The 19,765-nt window shown below is 43.7% G+C and overlaps 1 protein-coding gene across 4 annotated transcripts in view; it reads left to right on the top strand.

Annotated features, from left to right (window-relative positions):
- LOC124123006 overlaps window positions 1-19,765 on the top strand; it is an 84,672-nt gene that overhangs the window by 32,461 nt on the left and 32,446 nt on the right. For 3 of the 4 annotated variants that reach the window (XM_046486245.2, XM_046486260.2, XM_046486266.2), the window contains exons 12-33: window positions 1,644-1,901; window positions 2,355-2,499; window positions 2,727-2,931; window positions 3,204-3,356; window positions 3,510-3,861; window positions 4,176-4,482; window positions 4,804-4,930; window positions 5,035-5,271; window positions 5,383-5,592; window positions 5,756-6,027; window positions 6,179-6,338; window positions 6,449-6,670; window positions 6,926-7,076; window positions 13,539-13,822; window positions 13,989-14,186; window positions 14,410-14,545; window positions 14,676-14,722; window positions 14,905-15,028; window positions 15,887-16,128; window positions 16,472-16,636; window positions 16,755-16,926; window positions 19,326-19,580. In XM_046486245.2, the coding sequence (XP_046342201.2) occupies window positions 1,644-1,901; window positions 2,355-2,499; window positions 2,727-2,931; window positions 3,204-3,356; window positions 3,510-3,861; window positions 4,176-4,482; window positions 4,804-4,930; window positions 5,035-5,271; window positions 5,383-5,592; window positions 5,756-6,027; window positions 6,179-6,338; window positions 6,449-6,670; window positions 6,926-7,076; window positions 13,539-13,822; window positions 13,989-14,186; window positions 14,410-14,545; window positions 14,676-14,722; window positions 14,905-15,028; window positions 15,887-16,128; window positions 16,472-16,636; window positions 16,755-16,926; window positions 19,326-19,580 (4,422 nt within the window). The remainder of the gene's footprint in view (window positions 1-1,643; window positions 1,902-2,354; window positions 2,500-2,726; window positions 2,932-3,203; window positions 3,357-3,509; window positions 3,862-4,175; window positions 4,483-4,803; window positions 4,931-5,034; window positions 5,272-5,382; window positions 5,593-5,755; window positions 6,028-6,178; window positions 6,339-6,448; window positions 6,671-6,925; window positions 7,077-13,538; window positions 13,823-13,988; window positions 14,187-14,409; window positions 14,546-14,675; window positions 14,723-14,904; window positions 15,029-15,886; window positions 16,129-16,471; window positions 16,637-16,754; window positions 16,927-19,325; window positions 19,581-19,765) is intronic. The other variant, XM_046486253.2, reaches the window with a different exon arrangement.

A 19,765-nucleotide genomic window follows, 5' to 3' on the forward strand; every position in this document is an offset into this window, starting at 1 on the left:
CTCCACTTACAACGTCCAATCCTAACGAGACTTGTGCGGTTGCTTCCACCATGGCCCTCTATAGTAACTGCACCCTTTCAACCATCATGGAAGGGTGCTTTTGGAAGTCGGATACTGTGTTTGCTTCCCACTACCTGCAAGAAATTTCAGTCACAGACGTACAAGGGCTCCACAAGGTTGGTCAGTTGGTATCGGCTCAAATTTACGAAGTGACCAATCGGTGCAGTCAATCGTGTACATTCAGTCACAATCGTACAAGGGCTCAACAAGTTCGGTTCGTTGGTGTTGGCACAACAACTGTCTCACCCTAGTTCACGCAGAACATAAACAGTTATACTGCGTAATCCTTGCGGGTTACAATTGTATATACAGAATAAATCAATAAACATTTACATGTTTTTTGATTGTTCGGGTTTCCCAGATTGAGCCCCTTTTGGAGGGTGGATTAGCTCATCTGTAGAGACTTTTTAGTCTTAATTTATGAAGTCACCATTCGGTGCGGCCGATCAAAACAAAACAAAACAAACACAACAACAAAAAAGATCGGTGTCCCGAACCTTTATTCCACTCACGTGTGCTTAAGGTATCTGTGATGTAGGGTTTTGGTACGAAGGTCCATTGCTATTGAATATTGTCGATCGTTCCTCTTCTCGTTTTTGGTTCGCTTCATACACTCGGACGTGTTTGATAACCATGACAAAGCGTTAAAAGAGTTACCAAACCTAACTCACTCTATGGTCCCTGGGAGATAGTTGCTGTGTTTTGTTTGAAGAATTGATGCCCTTCCAGGATCGATTTCAAGTCGTCTGCCATTTCGCTTATGGATTTATAGCTACGAGGTCATTCTATATGTACAATGACATACGGGAAAAAACATTTGGCATGTACACCCGATCTCATGCTGTTTCGTTTAAGTAACCTATCGGGATCATTAACACCGATTGATCGTGTGTATTTTTTCCCGCTCACGAGTTCATGTCTTTAGACGCTAGACAGTTTTTCAAAATTCTGAAACAAATTCAAAATTAAACTGTCTTGAACCAGCTTCCACATGCATATCTCACAGTTGTAGTCTATACAGGCTAGGGTATCTGCGGCCCACCATCAAACTGTGGGATAAAATGCAAAGTGTGAGATAGCATAAGTTTAAAAATTGGGAAATTTTAGTATAAATTGTACATTTATATACTTATCCTATCTCACACGTGATAGGCCCACCCGACCATCCCCGCATCTCATTTACTCTAGCCTAATAAGCTCTGCGAAAGAGAATGAATTGGTAGAGGCGCACACGAGGTCAGTTCAAGCAGGCACAGCGTGCACGAGAGGCACGTAATTGACCTAGCTTTTGGACATAACCATGGAGATGCAGGGGGGCTTGGGCGGCTATTTTTAGTTTTAGAAGCTGGAAACATGATTCAAGCACGTTCCAACATAGGATCAAAGAAAAAGGAAGAAATGCAAAGTGTGAGATAGGATAAGTATATAAATATACAATTTACTAAAATTTCCAATTCCATTAAATATACACAAACACTTATTGATTGTGATAACACTCCAACATTAACCCATACCTTTGATTTAACACCATCATCGTTTGTACCATTTATTTGACTATGATATTTTACCGTTCAACCCTTTAGTTGACACACCACCCCTGATACCATGGAACAGGATAGTTGTGCACGGCCAGGGAAATGAAACAGCCGAGGCTCCAGTCGACCCTAACAACTCTGAGGGTCAGGAGGACTCATGGACAAACCTGAAGAACATTCACAACATTAACTATGATTTTCACACCAACTTTATCCCTTCTGGACTACTGCCAACCAGACATAAGTTTATAGATGGCTACAGTGTTGGAATTGTGCAAGGCAAACTTGCATTAAACCTTTTCAAAGGTATATAATAAACTGTGATATAAAGTTCAAGAACAACTTCCGATTTTCAGCAGAAACGTCAATGCTTCAAAATTTATTTTATAATTCATATTATGTCTTGACAATAAACGTTAAACCAAATTTCCCCGTTGACATTAAATCGTCATCGCGAAAGATTATTCAATATGGATTATCTACCGAAAGAGGAAAAAAAGCAGTGGAAATTATATGAGTGGATCACTGAAAATCAGTGATGACACCAGGTGTTTGCGAAAAATTGTTTCTTTATTCGTCACTGTCAAGTGTTGCTACCTGTTATGGAGAAAGGTAAGATAGCCTCATCACAAATCATAATCATGTAACCTTACCATATGTAACATTTATTGTTTGTCATGTTAGCTATGTGCTATGTGGAGGCATGCAACCGATGAGACTTGATGGGTAGCTACTTAGAAATGCTTTTTATTATTACAGATATCACAGAGATGACCAGTTTCTCAACGTCCATCAACTGTGAGAACGTTTCTGAGCTAGCCCCCCATAAAGGTCTCTTCAAATGCAATGGAGATGTCAAAATCATTAATGTCTTCAAGTCATCAGAGCTAACAACAGGGGATGTGTAAGACAAACTTGCCTATTACGAATAAATCGCTTAGAATGCCCATGTATTTAGATTTGCTTATAGATGGACAGACAGACAGACAGACAGACAGACAGATAGTTGTTCTTTATTTCACATTTGCTGTGTGATTGATTATTTGTTATATGTCAGTTGTTCTTACATTTCTCATCCCAAGAAAATTGACTTTGAAAATCACTGTATTAAATGATTGTGATTTATTGCAGGCTGCAATTTCAATTTGAGGCCTCAAATGGTGGGTTTGTGAAAGTAAAGGACATGGAAAAAAACACTGTGCAGACACACTTCTACGCTGGCCAGACAAAGACAGCAACAGTGAGAATAGGTATCGACTACATAAATCCATATCACTGCATTGCAACACGGGAATGTTCTGCTGATATGTTCATTGCTGCCAAGACAAGTAAGCAGGTGAGAATATAGTTCAAACAGGTGGTATATCCCATTCCACACTTTTGAATACAATATCGCGGCATTTTGAATATTTACATGCTGTACAGCTGTTTTTAGCATAGACACCATTTGCAATTGAAAACACAAAGTTAGAAACGTACTATACCCTAGTACATTCGTTGCTGAGACACAATGCATATTGTAGTTTGAACTTAATGTCAGGGCTATGTGTACTTGGCACTGGGGGTATGATTTTAACTGTATAAATGTGTTTTCTTGATGTTTTACAGCCATCATTTAGTGTTTACTGGAATGGATGGAGAGACGACACATCTGGCATACGACGGTTCGAATTACAAGTATTTGAAATGGAGTTTATTGTCAGTGAAGATGGAATTCGCAAGAAAACTATAAAACAAATGCAAATGTTTAATTCCTCTCAGGTAAGATGCATGTTAAAAATTATTCAAGCAGTTTCTTTTATATTTAAAGAGCCTTAACCAACATCTGGACAACATAGAAGTTAGTAGTAAGTTGGCATAGTTTAAAAAAATCTTTATATGATTAAACATGACTTATGTGACTTCTGGTGTCAGAACACAGGCAGGATACATCTCAAAGAAAAGGGGATATTCTCAATAGAAATTACAGCTATTGACAAAGCTGGAAACTTCAAAAGTGGCAGAAGAATCATCATCTATGATGGAGAATCCAAGGTAGAGACGACTCCCAACACTGTCTTACGTGTGACGTCAGCTGCTGAGATATCTTCATGGGACTGGCAGTGGACATCAGACTCAGTTAACATCGACTGGAACAACCGCTACATCAACACGCTACACTACCAAAACAGATGGCTGGAAAGGGTATTGCCAGTTTCTAATGTTGACGAGGAGTATGATGACCAAGGGTACAGCAGAGGTGTGGATAAAATCCCCAGTTTACAAGGTGATATTTTCGAGACATTGTCTCAATTACGTCTCTTTTCGAGAATATCCATGCCCGTTGCATTGTAGAATTGACATGTTCCAGGCAACGTACACATGTAAACAATGAATGGATATAGCTTTCAGTTAATGATTTATACATTCAAACTACTTAACGTTGCCTTGGCTGCGTTATTGTTGATGTATTTGATATATTTGAAATGGCCACGTTAACAATTAATCTTTATCGAAGGTTTTTAATGTTAAATCAGCAATCTGGTTTCAAATTCAAGGAGCAAAGCTGATAATGTTAATTTTAACACTTATCTGTTACAGGAATTGTTGCCATAAAAACTGCTTACAAAGTTGATCACAAGGGAGGTACTTCAATAGAAACAGTTCCAGATGACCCAGACTTCAGCAGCCTCTACCTGAACCAGTCCCATACAATCTCACCCACTCTGGTTGACGGGGACACTTTCCGCTACTGGATCCGAGCTTATGACGTTCGGGGGGAGTATCTGGAGGAGACGGTAACGGTCCACATTGACACATCGCCTCCTATCATTGAGAACCTGTGGCTGACCCGAGGCGACAGGCTGAATGTCAGTGTACACAAGATAGATGAATTTAATCAAATGGTGTAAGTAATTTTCACAGTGAAAAGTGGGATGCATGGATAGGTTCAGTGGGAACAGGATATCAGAAATCACTCAGCTGATCCTTGGGCCTATTCCTGAAAGGTTCTGTCTTGAATTACTTGCACTGATGTGTTTGTTGTGCCAGGAAATTGAAATTATATTAAGAAATATGTTTCTTGTTCATTGAAACTAATGTTATCATTTCATTTCATACCTATTTTGTAAGTTAATTTTGTCAATTTGTGAGTTTACCTCAAATATGATAATCACTGTTATCCATAACACCATTCAACGAATTATGTATTCCTCTGTTTAACTTGCAGTATCGAATGGGTGAGTTATGATGATCACAGTGGTTTGGAGACAGTTACCTGGCGACTATTTGATAACTACACAGGGGAAGATTTGGTCCATGGTGTGGAGCGCATTTCTGCGCAGGGTGAGGCACAGGTAAATAGTTGGTTTGCACTCTTTGTTTGCACATTAATTGATTGATATGATAAATGTGAAATGTTAACAGCACCAAAATATAATGTCCAACAAATTATATACAGGACTTGGTGGAATGTGAAACTAAATACCAAACTGCAGCCAGAGGTCCTAATTGTTACTGCACTCCTGGGGTTGGATGCTACCACAGGCACTTCCAGGTCAAGCCCAAGATTGTATCAGCCAACCTGACACATGGAGGGATCTTTCATGACAAGAACAAGGGGGTTCATGACTCGGATTACTATCTTGAAGTCATGGTGATGAATCGTGCAAAACTCAGAACAACCCTAGATTTTAAGGTTTGTAAAACATTCTGAGATTAAACAAGTATGTTTGTTAACACATGGAAGTGACAATTGCACGCATTTTGGTAAGTTGTGTTATGCTATTCAACTGTTATATTTGACTAGGTGACCATTGACTCCAGTCCACCTCACCCTGGTTCTGTTCAAGATGGGCAAAGGGGCCATCCCGAAATTGACTACCAAGACAGTATGCAGCTCCATGCCCACTGGGAGGGATTCTTTGATAGGGAAAGTGGCGTCACGTTTTACCAGTATGGATATGCTGGTCATTGTCTTGAGATAAGGAATTTTGGACTTGATTTGCCATCACCCAATGTAAGTATGGAATTAATTGTTTGTCCCATGCAAAATAGGAGTACATTTGTGATAGCCATGAAATATAACTAAGTAATTACTATTATTTTCATGAAATCGTTACTATGCGTCTTCTGGTTGCTGGCTATTGTGTAAAATCTGACTGTTCACTGATTACACACAGGTGACCGAAACATCCTCCACTCACGTCTCCTGGACGGCCCCTTCTGAAGGCAGGTTCTATATCACAGTCGTAGCCTTCAACCGCGCCCTGGAGCCATCTCTTCCTGTTTGCTCTGATGGAGTTACTGTGGACCAGACAGAACCGTCACTGAGACAGATTGCTGTCCTTAACTCCCACACTACTGAAGGTCTGGTGACGAATGGTGAGGAAGTGTGGCTCGTCACTGCAGACAGGAGGAGGAGTCAGATTGAAGAACCAGATACTCATTGCAGGTATAGTATTACCACACTTGAAACCCAAAACACAGTGATCGAAGAAAATACTTGTCAGGAAATGTATGAATAATATACTAGCTTATGAATATGTTAGTACTCACAAACAAATGCTTCTGTACTCGTGTATCTTGACAGTCTATATTTGCAGAATGCGATCAGCAGTAACAAGCAATCAAAGCTTGTCTCTCCTACCCCTTCACAAACACCTCAATGGTTCAACTGTGATCCACCAAGCTTCCTCCTGCAGTCATCATCAACCCTTCCGACTCCGCTCTATCAATCAGTTTTATATGTCCCAGAAACATCACGTGAGTCCTAGTCTGAAATGACAGTTTCATTGTGACATCAAGTATTTTCAATCATACATTTTATGATAATTACAATCGGTTCTTATCACATTGCAAATGTTCTTTTCCAGCTCTTTGTCAACTGGACTAGCAGTGATGTTGAGAGTGGTATTTATGACTATGAGCTAGGACTGATGTCTGATCCATCTCGTGAAGCAGCTCCAGATATTCTGCCTTACACATCCACGCACCACCACCCTCATTATGAAGGCTTCCATCCGCATCTGAGTGAAGGGCAACAGTTCTATATAGCAGTAAAAGCTATCAATAAAGCTGCATTATCTGTCACTGAGGTACGTCAGACACACGCATACATATGAAATGTCTACAAAATGATGTTACACTAAACAGGAAAGTAGAAAGAACCAAATAATGACATTGTCAAAAAGACACAAATATTCAAGTATATGTCAGAGAAATATCAACATTGGTTTGCCCATATAAACGAAATGGAGGCTTTGCATGACTTTGCTTGAAGTTTGACGGACAAAAGTTCATTTAATTTGATATGAAACGGCCGCCAGTCAACACGCTCTGTATTATGGCAGGTCTTGGGGCCTATAACAGTGTACACCCAGGCACCAGCGTTCACACCACCAATCACTGTTGGCCTACAACAGAACCATCTTGTCACCACCTGGACATCAGGTTCTTTCCCAGATGCCAAACAAGACTATCTGACCTACACATTTGCTGTTGGTGCGTATCTGTCGAGTGAGCTATCATAATGATATATCTATGTTTCAGTCTGTTTTCAGTCGTACAAATGGGTATCGCTCATACCCTCACGTCTAGTCGCACGTTTAAAAAGAAGCCAGAAGCTGGAATGTAAACATAAAACTTGTTTCCGTCCGGTTGTGCACGCACCTCCCTATGACATGTCACAAATCTCTCAGCGCACCTCTGAGCTGGTCGCTTGAGAAAGTCTTTCGTGGTAGACTGCTAGTTTTTATTCTGCTAGTACATATCGCTTGTCTACAATTTTTTTTCTAATAAAGTAATAATAATAATAAATATGTCTTACCTGTAGACTCCTGGAATGTAGTCCTTGGTAATCCATTGTTTGTGTTCAACACGTGTTTCACTGTTCGACTTGATTATACACGTGGCAACATGTCTGGGGGTGGCGAGTCGGCCACACCGAAGAAATCAGTTGATAAAGACCCGCCTCAGTCAACTTCTATTTTCGACAAGACACGTGACCGTTTGCCTGCTGATGATACTACCCGCACAACTGATCTTCGTCAATCGGTTGATCGAGAGCGTCACTCAGCCTCCCAAGTTACATGAGGGGACTACGGTCTCCAGGCGGTCTGTATCTCGTTCTACCAGCAAAGAAAGGGACGTCGTGCGGGACGACAGTGGACACAGAAGTCGTTTCCGTTCAAGTCGGGACGACAGGTCGAGTGCCCCGTGGAGAGACAGTAAACGACATGAGGCTGTTCATCGCCTTCGTGGTCATCGGGAGTACGATTCGGACGATAACTATGATGGGGATCGTAGTACTTCTGCAGTTAGAGATCGTAGCCCTCGTCCCCACGGGGACGTGCGACGTTCTCGCAGGGAGTTTCTGGGAGTTCAGCAACGTAGTGAAGATAATGACAGAATGACGCCCTCGTCCCACTTTCATATCGACCCGGCTTTGATAGCCCAGATCACGGCGGCGGTCCTCGCCTCGATGGCGTCGACCAAGAAGGATGGGTCCATGGACCGTCAACCAGTACACCAGCTCCTTTATCTACGCCTCCACAATCGACGTCGACAATGGATTGTGAGGACAGCCCTTCTAGGCCTCCCAAAGACATTGAGTTGTTTGCTTGGCTATCTAACTTTCTCCCTGAGTTATCACAAGACGATGACACACCCAGGCGTGCGGGCTTTAAGGTCGGAGATACACCGCAGTCTCTTCAGTTTTCTCCTCCCATTGCCTTCAGAGTCATGGCTCAAGATATGGACCAGAACTTTGCCTCTGCTCTGCCTGGGCAGAGTTTCTGCAAGCCGCCTGGTAAATCTCGTTACTCGATTTATGGCATGCCGTTTTCGTCACCCATGAGTAGGGACTTGGATTGGGGGCTACTCTTCAAGAAACCAGCGCCCTCCAAGATTCTAGTAGAAGAAAGGCATTTGGAATCCATAGACACTGCTGTTCGTCACCAGCTACAACCGCCTGCTATGCTGTCGACAGCGATCGAGGCCCTCTCAGTGTACTTTGAGGAGAAAGAACCCCAGGACGAGGACGACAGGACGGTGCCATCGGTCCTCACCTGTATGCAACGGTGGATCTCGGATGTCCTCGCCCAGTCCCGATATGTATCAGGGCAGATTACTACGGCATGTCGCCATGGTTACATCGACTGCACTGAACTACCTGATCGTCATGGCAGGTCACTCTTACTGGCCCCGTGGTCATCGCAACAGTTGTTTGACGGTCGTACCAACGAAGTTCTGGACAAGTACTCCAGGGAAGCCGAGCGTGACATCATAATTTCGGCTTAAAACAGCAGCGCTTGTCTCGTCGGCACATCGAGTTACGACTCATAAGCTGTACGATGACAAGTGGACCACTTTCTCCATTTTCGCCAGGTCTCATGGCTTCAACCCGGCGGTAGCAGTCCCACCACAGGTGGCATAGTTCCTAGTCTATCTCCGGTCATCTCGGCGTCTCAAAGCGTCTACAATCTCGACTAATCTGGCAGCTTTGGCTTCAGTAGTGCCCTCTCCTACGGGCGACAAGCTCACTAAAGTACCGTAGTTGCAGCAGATTCGACGTGCCTTCATGGTTCAAGATCAGTCACGTAAATTCAGACTGCTGGCCTGGGACCTCTGCGCAACCTGTCTAGTCAGGATTACAAGCCTGTAGATCAGGTCGCGTTCGATTTATTGTCTCAGAAAACAGCTTTCCTTCTCTCTCTGGCTACGGCAGCAAGAGTATCGGAAATACATGCCATTGATGTCGGGTGGATTGTGTTCGATCAGCGTAACCATGGCATCGTCCATCTTGGTCTCAGATGGGATTTTTTAGCGAAAAATCAACTTCCTGGCCAAAATTCGAGAATCTTGCACATTTCTTCTTTGTCTGCCATTATGGGCCCTCATGATCACACTGATCTCACCCTGTGCCCAGTTTGTGCGCTTCGTATTTACCTGCAGCGATCTGAACAGCGACGACAACATTTTTGACGGCTGTTCATACCGCTCTCAACCAATGCAAAGAAAGAGATTACACGTAATACTCTCTCCTTTTGGTTGAGAGCAGTCATTCTCAGAGCTTAGGAGGCACAAGGACTCGCACCTCCCACCTCCTCTCATCCGCACGAAGTTCGAGCCATAGCTTTAACATTAGCACTCCACAGTAATTGTTCGCTGCAAGCTATTATGGAGGGCTGCTTTTGGAGATCTACTTCAGTGTTTGCTTCGCATTATCTCAGAGATATCTCAACAGAAGACTCTAACAGTTTGGTCAACTTGTGGTGGCACAACTAATCTCTCAGAAAAGACATTCACTTTGGACATTTTGCTCGACACTTCGTGCCATATAACATGTTAACAAAGCTGTTGGTGAATGTACGCATTCTTATGTTTTTTTGTTGCGTGCAGTACTTCGGCTTTTTTATTATGGTTATTCGGTGTATGCATCGTCTTCCCATACTTTATAGTACTGCTCATATTTTTTAGTTACCTTGTATACTGCAAGTTGCTCTGTAACTAAATTATGCGCCGACCACACTTCAATCGCAGTTCAACTGACGTGTGCAGTTGTCCTGGCGCATCGATAATAAGTTGTGTGTCGAAGAGCATTAACCATGGTATTTTTAGTTACCTTGACTACGGCGAGTTGTTCGGTAACTAAATTATATGCCGATCACACTTCGATCGCAGTTCAACTGACGTGTGCAGTTGTCCTGTCGCATCGATAGTTACTTGTGGGTCGAAGAGCATTAACCATGCTGTTTTGGTTCTTGTATACTGGGAGTTGCTCTGTAACTAAACTATACGTCGACCACACTTCGATCGCAGTTCAACGGACGCGTGCAGTTGTCCTGTCGCATCGATAATTAGTTGTGTGTCAAAGAGCATTAACCATACTGTGCGTTCGTGATAAACAACTTGCACCGTCTTTGGCAGACTTTTCTGCATTACTTAAGTCGCAGATGGAGGAGGTGAAGTCTCAGCTCAGGCAGGAGCTACGAGCTGAGCCTTCCCCATTGTCGGCGCCGGATGCGGCTTTAAGACCTTGTGTTATACCCGGCGTCGGCCGAGGCAGGCCAATTGGTCTGGGGGAGGATCCGAGACCAGGCTTCGGCTCCGGCTTGAGGTCGCACCCCAGCGGAGGGGTGGCGGGCGCCAGCCTGTGCACTACCGACGCACAATTTTTCCTAGCGGAGCCAGACGCCTCTTCCGAGGCCGAGGCTTCCACTACTGGATACCTAGCCCAGAGCCAGGTGGGTTCCCTTGAACCCCCGGCACCTTGGGACCAGGACTCAGCTTCCGGCCGGGTGCAGCCCGGGGATGCGAGGGCCCAGGCCTTCGGGCGTCCCCTTCCGACTTCGTCTGCTTCATCTCTCGGGGAAGAGTCGATTAACTTCTGCTTGGAAAAAATAATCCGTTACCCTGGGGGGGGACTAAGGTCAAGCAGGGCCGACGGTTGCCCCCCTTTCCCGGGTGCGGTGCGGAGTTGAAGGCTGCTCACATATGCTTCGAGGAGCAATATCGTAATGCATACCAACAGCTCCGTGTGTCCGTACACTCCGCGTATCTGTCGGCTGTACAGAGGGAGTTAGCGGGGGAGGGGCCAGCCAACTCTTTGGAGTTGGCCACGCAACTAACGAAAGTTCACAGTCATCTTGCGCAGGACGCTATTCGTAGCTGTGCCTCGCAGATGATGTGCGCTGTTATGGGCATGCGCAGGCTGTGGATGTCAGTATCTAAATACTCGACTTCAACACGCCAAGACCTCCTTGCTTTGCCGTATAAGATGGGTGCCACCCTCTTCCCTGGGGCTCAACAGGTGGTGCGAGAGGCTGCTCAATTGTATGCTTCCAATACAAGAGCAAAAGAGGCAGGGGCTGGGGCAAGGCAGCTGGTCGAGGCCAGCAGGCTTTTCGCGGGGCCAGGGACCCATTGGGTTCCCATTAGCGCCCGAAGGCCCCCGGTTGGCCCCCGGTTGGACCCACAGTCGCAAGTTATCGAACTGCTGACAGCCGGGGTCCACTGCCTCAAGCTGGATGTCCCCTTAGGCGTCCGACTGGCTCTATTCCTGAAGGAATATGGGAGACAGTTACATCCAATTCCTGGACCCCGTCCATTTTAAGGGATGGCCATTTGCCTCGGTGGAAACATCATCCGCCCCCCTTCTCCGGGATAAAGCACACTCCGGTGCCTGCTACCCGAGAGAAGGCGGAATTCCTCCGTGCCGAGGTCGACACACTTCTTATGAAAAGAAGGAAAGCCAGGGCTTCTACTCAACATATTTCCTATTCACTAAAAAAGATGGAGGGTTCAGGCCTATTCTCAATCTGAGAAGGCTGAACAAAGTAATAGAGGTACCGTCCTTCAGGAGGGAGACACTGCGTTCAGTGATCTCAGCTGTCGAGACAGGAGAATGGCTAACGTCAATAGACCTAAAAGACGCCTATCTCCACGTACCCATACACCCCGAGTTCAAGAAATACCTGAGGTTTTCTTTCGACGGGAGGTGTTATCAGTTCTGGGAACTACCATTCGGGATCTCCACGGCCCAGAGGGACCGAGGTCGGGAATCTGTCCTGGGGCTCCCCTTGACACTCCCGTTCCATCTTTCACAGTTCAAACAGACGCGTCACTCTCCGGTTGGGGAGGCGTTCAGAACGATCACACTGCCCTGGGACTATGGTCTCAGCAGGAGATCAAACTGCATATCAATGTGTTAGAATTGAGAGCGATCATGCCGCGATTCGCTGTACAGTGTTGCGTCCCTTAAGCACGCCAGAAACCTATGATTGTGGGTTCGAATCCCGGTTCCTCGCTCCTCACGAGTGGAGGCTTGACCCGGGGATATTCGGGATTTTCTATACAGGTCGTTACAGGTGGATCTGTTTGCGTCTGGGGTGAATCACCAGACACCAACGTTCTGCTCCCGAGTCCCCGACCCGAGGTGGGCGGCACCAGACACCTTCCAGCTAGATTGGACGGACAGAGTTCTGTGGGCCGAGTATGTTCATCAAACATTACTAAATCGATAACACTCCAGGGAGCGTGCTCGGTTCGGTCCGTCAGTTCTCCACACTGGGCAGAGTTCTACATCTCTGGCCGATTGAGTCTTTGATTCGGGAATGGCGATTCTTCGGTAGCCATTACTAATCGATAATGTACTCGTTTTGCGCATGACCCTCGCTCGATCCTACGGGACCCTAAAGCCTGCCTAGCTACCAGGCGTATTGTCCCTAGCGATTATTGTCCCCGTTATCACTTGTACAAAAGTGGGTGGGGGTAGGGTGGGGGGGTGTTCTTGAGTTTTCACTTGCTTTACAACTGCGGCTTTTTTCATAGCGTATGGTCAGACCACGCCCTGTCTCAAGCCTCATGATAAGGTGGTGCCTCACGATAAGGTGGGTTCCATTTTATTAATTCTCTATAGTCTTGTGAAACGATGTGTTTATTTTCGCTTTTTGCAAACGAATGCCACTTCCTATATTATCTTTAGGAGTCTATCTTGATGTAATAAGTGCCCCAAGGTGGATTTAATCTGAAAGAGAATCATACAAACCTGTAGAGGTTATGGATTCTCTGATGAAATCCTCCTTGGGGCACGGCTGCCCGCCCCCCCATATTCCATCTCCTATAAGACATTGGAAAAGTGATTTGGGTGAGAGTCGCTCCCCTTGGCGTGTGTCGCCTGTAAACCTCTATCCGTAACCTCTACAGGTTTGTATGAATTTGTACGACTGAAAACAGACCAATAAAACATCGTTTTTAATCTGAAAAACACATTTTTTTATATGACACAAGAATGACAGTTCAGGTAACGACTGTAATCTGATATCATTATTTCAGGTAGAAGCCACTTGTATACTCTGTAAACGTTAAAACTCTACATTGATAATTGATCCTTCAACACATACAGGATTTTAGATGAAATTGAAACTCATGTTCCTGGTTTCACATATTTTTCACCATATTCAGGTTCGTCTCCTGGTGGATCTAGGATCCTCCCCTTCCTCCCTCTCCAGTCAGGAGGAGGATGCTCTGTCTCCACGCCACCATCATGCACAGCTGTAGCCACCCGCGACCTCCACTGGGATCTGCATCAAGGCCACATGTACTATGTTTCAGTCAAAGTGACCAACATTGTCGGACTGTGGACTGTTGGTGTATCAGAACCGTACGTCCACGATGTCAGACTACCTTCCCTGGGAGTGGTACTTGATATCTGTCCACAGGAGGAACAAGAACTTTTTGACATCACGGTAAAACAACCTGTGTCTATAAGGTTAACTATCTGTATGTCAACAGAATAGATTTCACGCTAACAGAGAAAACACATGATATCGTTTATTTAGACACCACTACATTGAACATTCAATAGTGCACTCATAGTTGCATTTAATGTTTTGGTTGCTTGTTTCATTTCAGGACTTTGTGGACGCAGATCTTCAGCTATCTACCACCACACTTCATACAAAATGGTCTGGGTTTGACGATGACCTGATTGGGGTCAAGTATAGTGTCTGTATTGGTACATTGCCTGGACTGCAAAACGTCAGAGTCTATGAAGATGTTGAAAAGTCCATGTCACACAAGTTTAACAACTTGATACTAAGTTTGCACACTGTAAGTGAACATGTAGATACCTGTCATTTTGTCATTATAGGCTACGTCACAAACACATATGTGAGATATGTTCAGAGTCACCATATTTAATATAGGGTTAGTTCAGGTTACAAAATCAATAATGATATATTATATGTTTGATATGAAGAAAGGACCCGTCCTTTAATCGGCATTTATATGTAGCTGAGCACAACCTTTCAGTTGTTGGCCTCTTCTCTCACAGGTGTACTATGTGACAGTGCAGGCCAGGACATCTGCTGGAGAAATCAGTCAGTCATCAGATGGGGTCATGGTCATCAAACATAATGAGGATGTAGGTGGACGTGTCACAGTTAGAGATGGAGACGGATGTCCTAATGGTATGACTTGATAGGATATATTAGTGTGCGATGTGGACATTTTTTGGGCATGACTAAAACAAATGTTTTTCTTAGCAACTTAAATGTTATAATAAGTGAGAGTATAGGTGTAATACTTCTTTCCATCCAGGGACTCACAATTGGACCACAAGCAAGACTAACGTTCGAGATGTACCTGTAAGTACACCAAAACCTCGTCATGAGAACTCACTGAACACTCATTCATCGAACATTTGTAAACACCACAATAGCAATGAATATGAAGTTGTTAGACCTCAATGATGAAATATTGTTCCAACTATGTGTCGTTTCTCGTATATGTTTACTTAATGATTTTGCACCTTACACTGTGGCATCAGTGTGTTCCTGATCTGATCTACCAAGTGTCCACGTCCGTGTATACCGCCAACTGGGAAGCGACTGGTGTCAACATTCCCTACACTGATGTCCAGATACGTCTTGAAACAAAGTTCCATGGGTCAGGTATATCATCTTATTATCACCGGTTTTATATATCAGAACACAATACACTGACATGTGTGGTTTCTTGTACCACAATATACTCAATCTTTCACTTTGATATGCACCGTATGATGGGGCATAGTCTCTAATTGAGATGTTGTTTCTGACATTATTAATGAAACGTATTGATTCAAGAAGAGAGGTAGGGCTCTTAGCCGCATGTATTATAAAGGCTTCTCTGGGTCACATGGTCACAAGTGAAAGAGAAGCTAACAACACTTAAACAAAATATCTGAGGCTTACTAATTAGCAAAGGCTATAAACCATTCGGAGTAAGAAAGTCACTCCCATGGCAAGTTTCAGAAAAATAGGCTGACTGCAGTAGAAATGCAGACCAAATGTTCAAATAGTTTTGAAAAAATGGATAAATTGCATTACAAGAACATTCAGTCCAACATGGCTTCCATACCATGGCACCAATGTCCAAATTTGAAGAATGTGGAATGAAAAGCATCTTACGTGGTTGAAGCATCAAAACTAATTGTCTTAGCAGTAGTGGAACAATAGGGTTAATGATATTATTGTACAGTCTGCCTTTAGTTAAGTGATCATTGGCCTTGTGAATGTTGTATCTGGTAGCATCAGTCAACATACACACAAGTTGGACAGAATCGGACAATGTAATACAAATGACCAAAGATAACACGGGTGTGTGCACTCAATATTAAGATATCATTTGTAAAATGCAGGTGGCAACTTATACATACATATGCCAAGTAAAGTGTTCAAAGATGAGATATAAAGTATAATGTGCGTACATATCCATATTTTGTATACACATAGCAACAAATGCCTGAGAGACAGATAATGCATTTCCAGATGATCTGTGGCACACCGTGGATGGGTTCACAAGCCTGGGAGTCACGGACTATGCAGTGTTAAGTGGACTTTCCCTGGCCCCAGGACACACCTACAGGGCTGCTGTCATGTTCTGTGCTGTGAGAGTCTGCACCAGGCCCGTGCATAGTGACGGCGTGACAGTAATACCCCATCCTCCTGTAGCAGGGGGCATCAACATTACATACAAGGAGACAGAGTTGATGTCACAAGTGAGCACTACGGTAGCCAATCATATTATCAACATAGAATATGCAGAAATATACTTGGACGTATAACTTACTGAAAGAAGATGGCTCTTCAATATATTTTATATACAGATGACATACTGGTCTAAGGTGCCACCTTTGGACATCAATATTTATGGTGGCACTTAGAATGCAATTGGCGTGTGATAGGTTCGGAATACAAGATTTGACAACACTATATCCATACACAGTGTTGAACATTTAATGCCAACATAATCTTCCATCGTTGTCCTATGATTTAATGACTAATACATGTTGTGTTGAACTCAGTCAAACACTTAAAAACTACAAATAGCAAGTTTTCTTTACTTTTGCACAGCTCGAGGTTGCTCTGGATCGTTTCCGCGATGGCGACATACCTGTTACATCCAACTCGTATGCTGTGATGGACAGGTTTGAGTGGAGTCTGACAGATAGTGGACATTTCAGCAACCTTCTGACACATTGGACACCTGTGAACAATCTTAGTAATCAGGATACTCAGGTAACCTTAATGATAAAATACATTTCATCTTAAACTAACGATTCCATTCAAAACACATTCTTGATATCTGCAAAACACGAGTTATGTTGATAACGTGAATTTCATTTTTGTGTGGCAGGTTTTATTCACGATCAGCCTCTCCAGACCTCTGGACTTTAGTAAGTGTCGCCGCCTAGCCGTCAGAGGATACAACAAAGTGGGTCACTCTACTGTAGTGTCTGCTGATGTCAGAAACTGCTCTGCCTTTGATCTACTCCTGGTGAAGCCTTCGCTCGTCATTGATGCCGTTGGTAAGAAATGTAAAATAATAGTATAATGTTCACAAAATCGATGCACAACTGTATGTATGCCTCAGTATGATGTCCTATTAAAATATTATAACATATTGTATTTACTTCATACATACATGAGGGTACATGAAAAGTAATAAGTATTTTTCAAAACAAATTTCCTTTGACGTTTCATAACCCTTTCCAGAATACATTTACAAAACACTTATTTGTGAAAAATACACTAATAACATTTGCCAAGGACCAAAATAGTCAAAGGTTAGGTCCTTAACAAAAGTTGAGTAACATTGTTGAAATTTGCCAGAAATGTTTTTTTCAGTATTTATACTGTATGGTTGGTTGGTTGGTTTGTTGTTTAACGCGCTGCACTTAGCAAGATTCCAGCTATATGATGGTGGTCTTTAACTACATTAAGTAATACGTTACCACTGTTATACCGAAGCTGTTGTACCCCACAACTGCTCTTATAGCGAAATCTTCCACAGAGATCTCAATCACCTCATGAAGCACGTGCGTAGCCACCTAGCTGCCATGTGACACCCTTTACTCATGTCTCTTCGCTTGCCATAGCAAGACGTGTATCGACTGCTCTACTTGCGTTCTACGGTTTTCCACCTCCTGCCTATCTTTTGTGATATTTATTACTGTTTCTTCGTCCTAAGTAAACTGTAAATTACGGGGCGTTCGTTATACGGCGCTTAGAAAATTTTCCCGCCTAAATTTTCCTGCCTTTGTTTTCGCTACTAACGGGGTGTGGCGTCAGCACTTTGTGTCTTCCGTCCACCTTTAGTGGTATATCGTGGTGTTTTTTTGCATCACCTATTAATATTTATATATATCTATTATATGTATTTTATGTATTCGCTATTATCGTTTGTTTTTCTTCGGAAAATCTATGTTTGTGAATATGTTTGGTGTGTGTGTTGTAACCATGTTTTGTTTTTGTTCAAAGAACAATGTCTGATTCCGTCGCGGCTTTGTTGTCTCAACTGGTGGACTCCAAACTGGTGGCCTTATCTCAGGATAAGGCCCTGGTTGTTCCGTCCCCGGCCCCTTCGGTGGCTGCAGGTTCGGACGCGGGGTCGACGGGTACAGCGGCGGCTAGCGTAGTCACTGTACGAGTCTGTCAACAAGGCTTTTCCCGCGTCAACTTTGTTGCGCAGATTTAAGCCGTCTTTGGAGAAAGCCTTCGCGGCGGCCTCCGGTCGGGGACTCCCATTACCCCTCAGGATACTGCAGCCGGGAAGTCCAAGGTTTTGGTTTGTGGGTGCTCCCCATCGCCTACTGTGGTAGTCAGCCTCGGTATAACAGTGGTAACCTATTATTTAATGTAATTTCTATAAGTAATACGTTACCATTGCTGCCCGCCCGTCCGTCCCCCGAGCACTTGCTCTCGCAAGAGACAAGAGTGAAGGGTGTCACATGGCAGCTAGGTGGCTACGCACGTGCTGCATGAGGTGATTGAGATCTCTGTGGAAGATTTCGCTATAAGAGCAGTTGTGGGAGACAACAGCCTCAGATAACAGTGGTAACGTATTACTTATAGAATATTCGGAATAGGAAAATTCTACAAAATAATCGAGTCTGGACCAGACAATCCAGTGATTGATATCATGAGCATCGATCCACACAATTGGGATCGATGACATGCATCAACCAAGTCAGCGAGCCTGACCACCCAATCCCGTTAGTCGCCTTTTACGACAAGGATAAGTCGCCTTTTACGGCAAGCATGGGTTGCTGAAGACCTATTCTACCCCGGATCTTCACGGGTCTCTATACTATATGAGTCACCCTTATATGATGCATGCGGAATGTGTTCTCGGCTTTCGCTCGGTCGCGAGTTGCTCTTTGCTGTGCATGTATATTCTTTTCACGTGATTTGATTGTATTATTTGTTGAGCCTTGAAGGTTTATAGAAATATTTGAAAAATAATTTCACACCATTCTATCATATGTCGCCGTAGCCTAGCCGATGTTAGTTATTACTTTAAATCACATTATGAAGATCTGGGCCCTGCTGGCGACAGAGATTTTCTAACAGATTTTGAAATCACTGAAATGTTGGTTCAATATCATGAAAAATTTAAAAACAAGTAATTGACCGTTTAAAGAATTGAGTATGAAGGGGAGTTATCCCCACGTGCGGTTCATCGTTTTGTTTAGTTCCTTCAGTGGGGGCGGTGGGAAAGCCTAGTGGTTAAAGCGTTCGCTCGTCAGGTCGAAGACCCGAGTTTGATTACACATATGTCTACAATATGTGATGCCCATATCTGATGTCCCCCGCCGCGAAATTGCTGGAATATTGCTAAAACCGGTGTAAAACCATATTCACTCACTTCACTTAATCACTCACTCATATATGAGTTGCATACCTGTATGTCATATATTCCTGGCAGGTATAATGATTGGAAAGGACATTGGGAACAGCATCACCTTAGAACAGAATGCCCTGTGGCCTATGCTGGATGTTGATTATACTCCCTACAAAAACGTCCTGTCTGCTGTGTGGCCAAGTTTACGTCACAGGAAGTACAAGTGGGCGGTGGTAGCAGGTGACAAGTTGGACCCCACATCTCACTACAAGCGGGAGAGTCTGATGACTTTCACTGACCCATGTGCATTGGCCGATGTTGTCAAATGTGGAGAAACGGGTGATTCTTTTGAGGACATACTATTTCTCCGCGAACTTCTAAATCTGTTGTATGTGGCTCACTGTTGATATTTTGAAATGTTTCATGTTAATACAACTGTTTGCTCGTAGATTTATCAAAACAAAAAAATACTTTCAGACCAAATTCCAGGCACTTTGAACAAGACGATTTGCTGAGTATATTAA

The sequence above is a fragment of the Haliotis rufescens genome, unplaced genomic scaffold, assembly GCF_023055435.1.
Source record: "Haliotis rufescens isolate VD_foot unplaced genomic scaffold, xgHalRufe1.0.p SCAF_3, whole genome shotgun sequence".
Taxonomy (NCBI): Eukaryota; Metazoa; Mollusca; class Gastropoda; order Lepetellida; family Haliotidae; genus Haliotis; species Haliotis rufescens.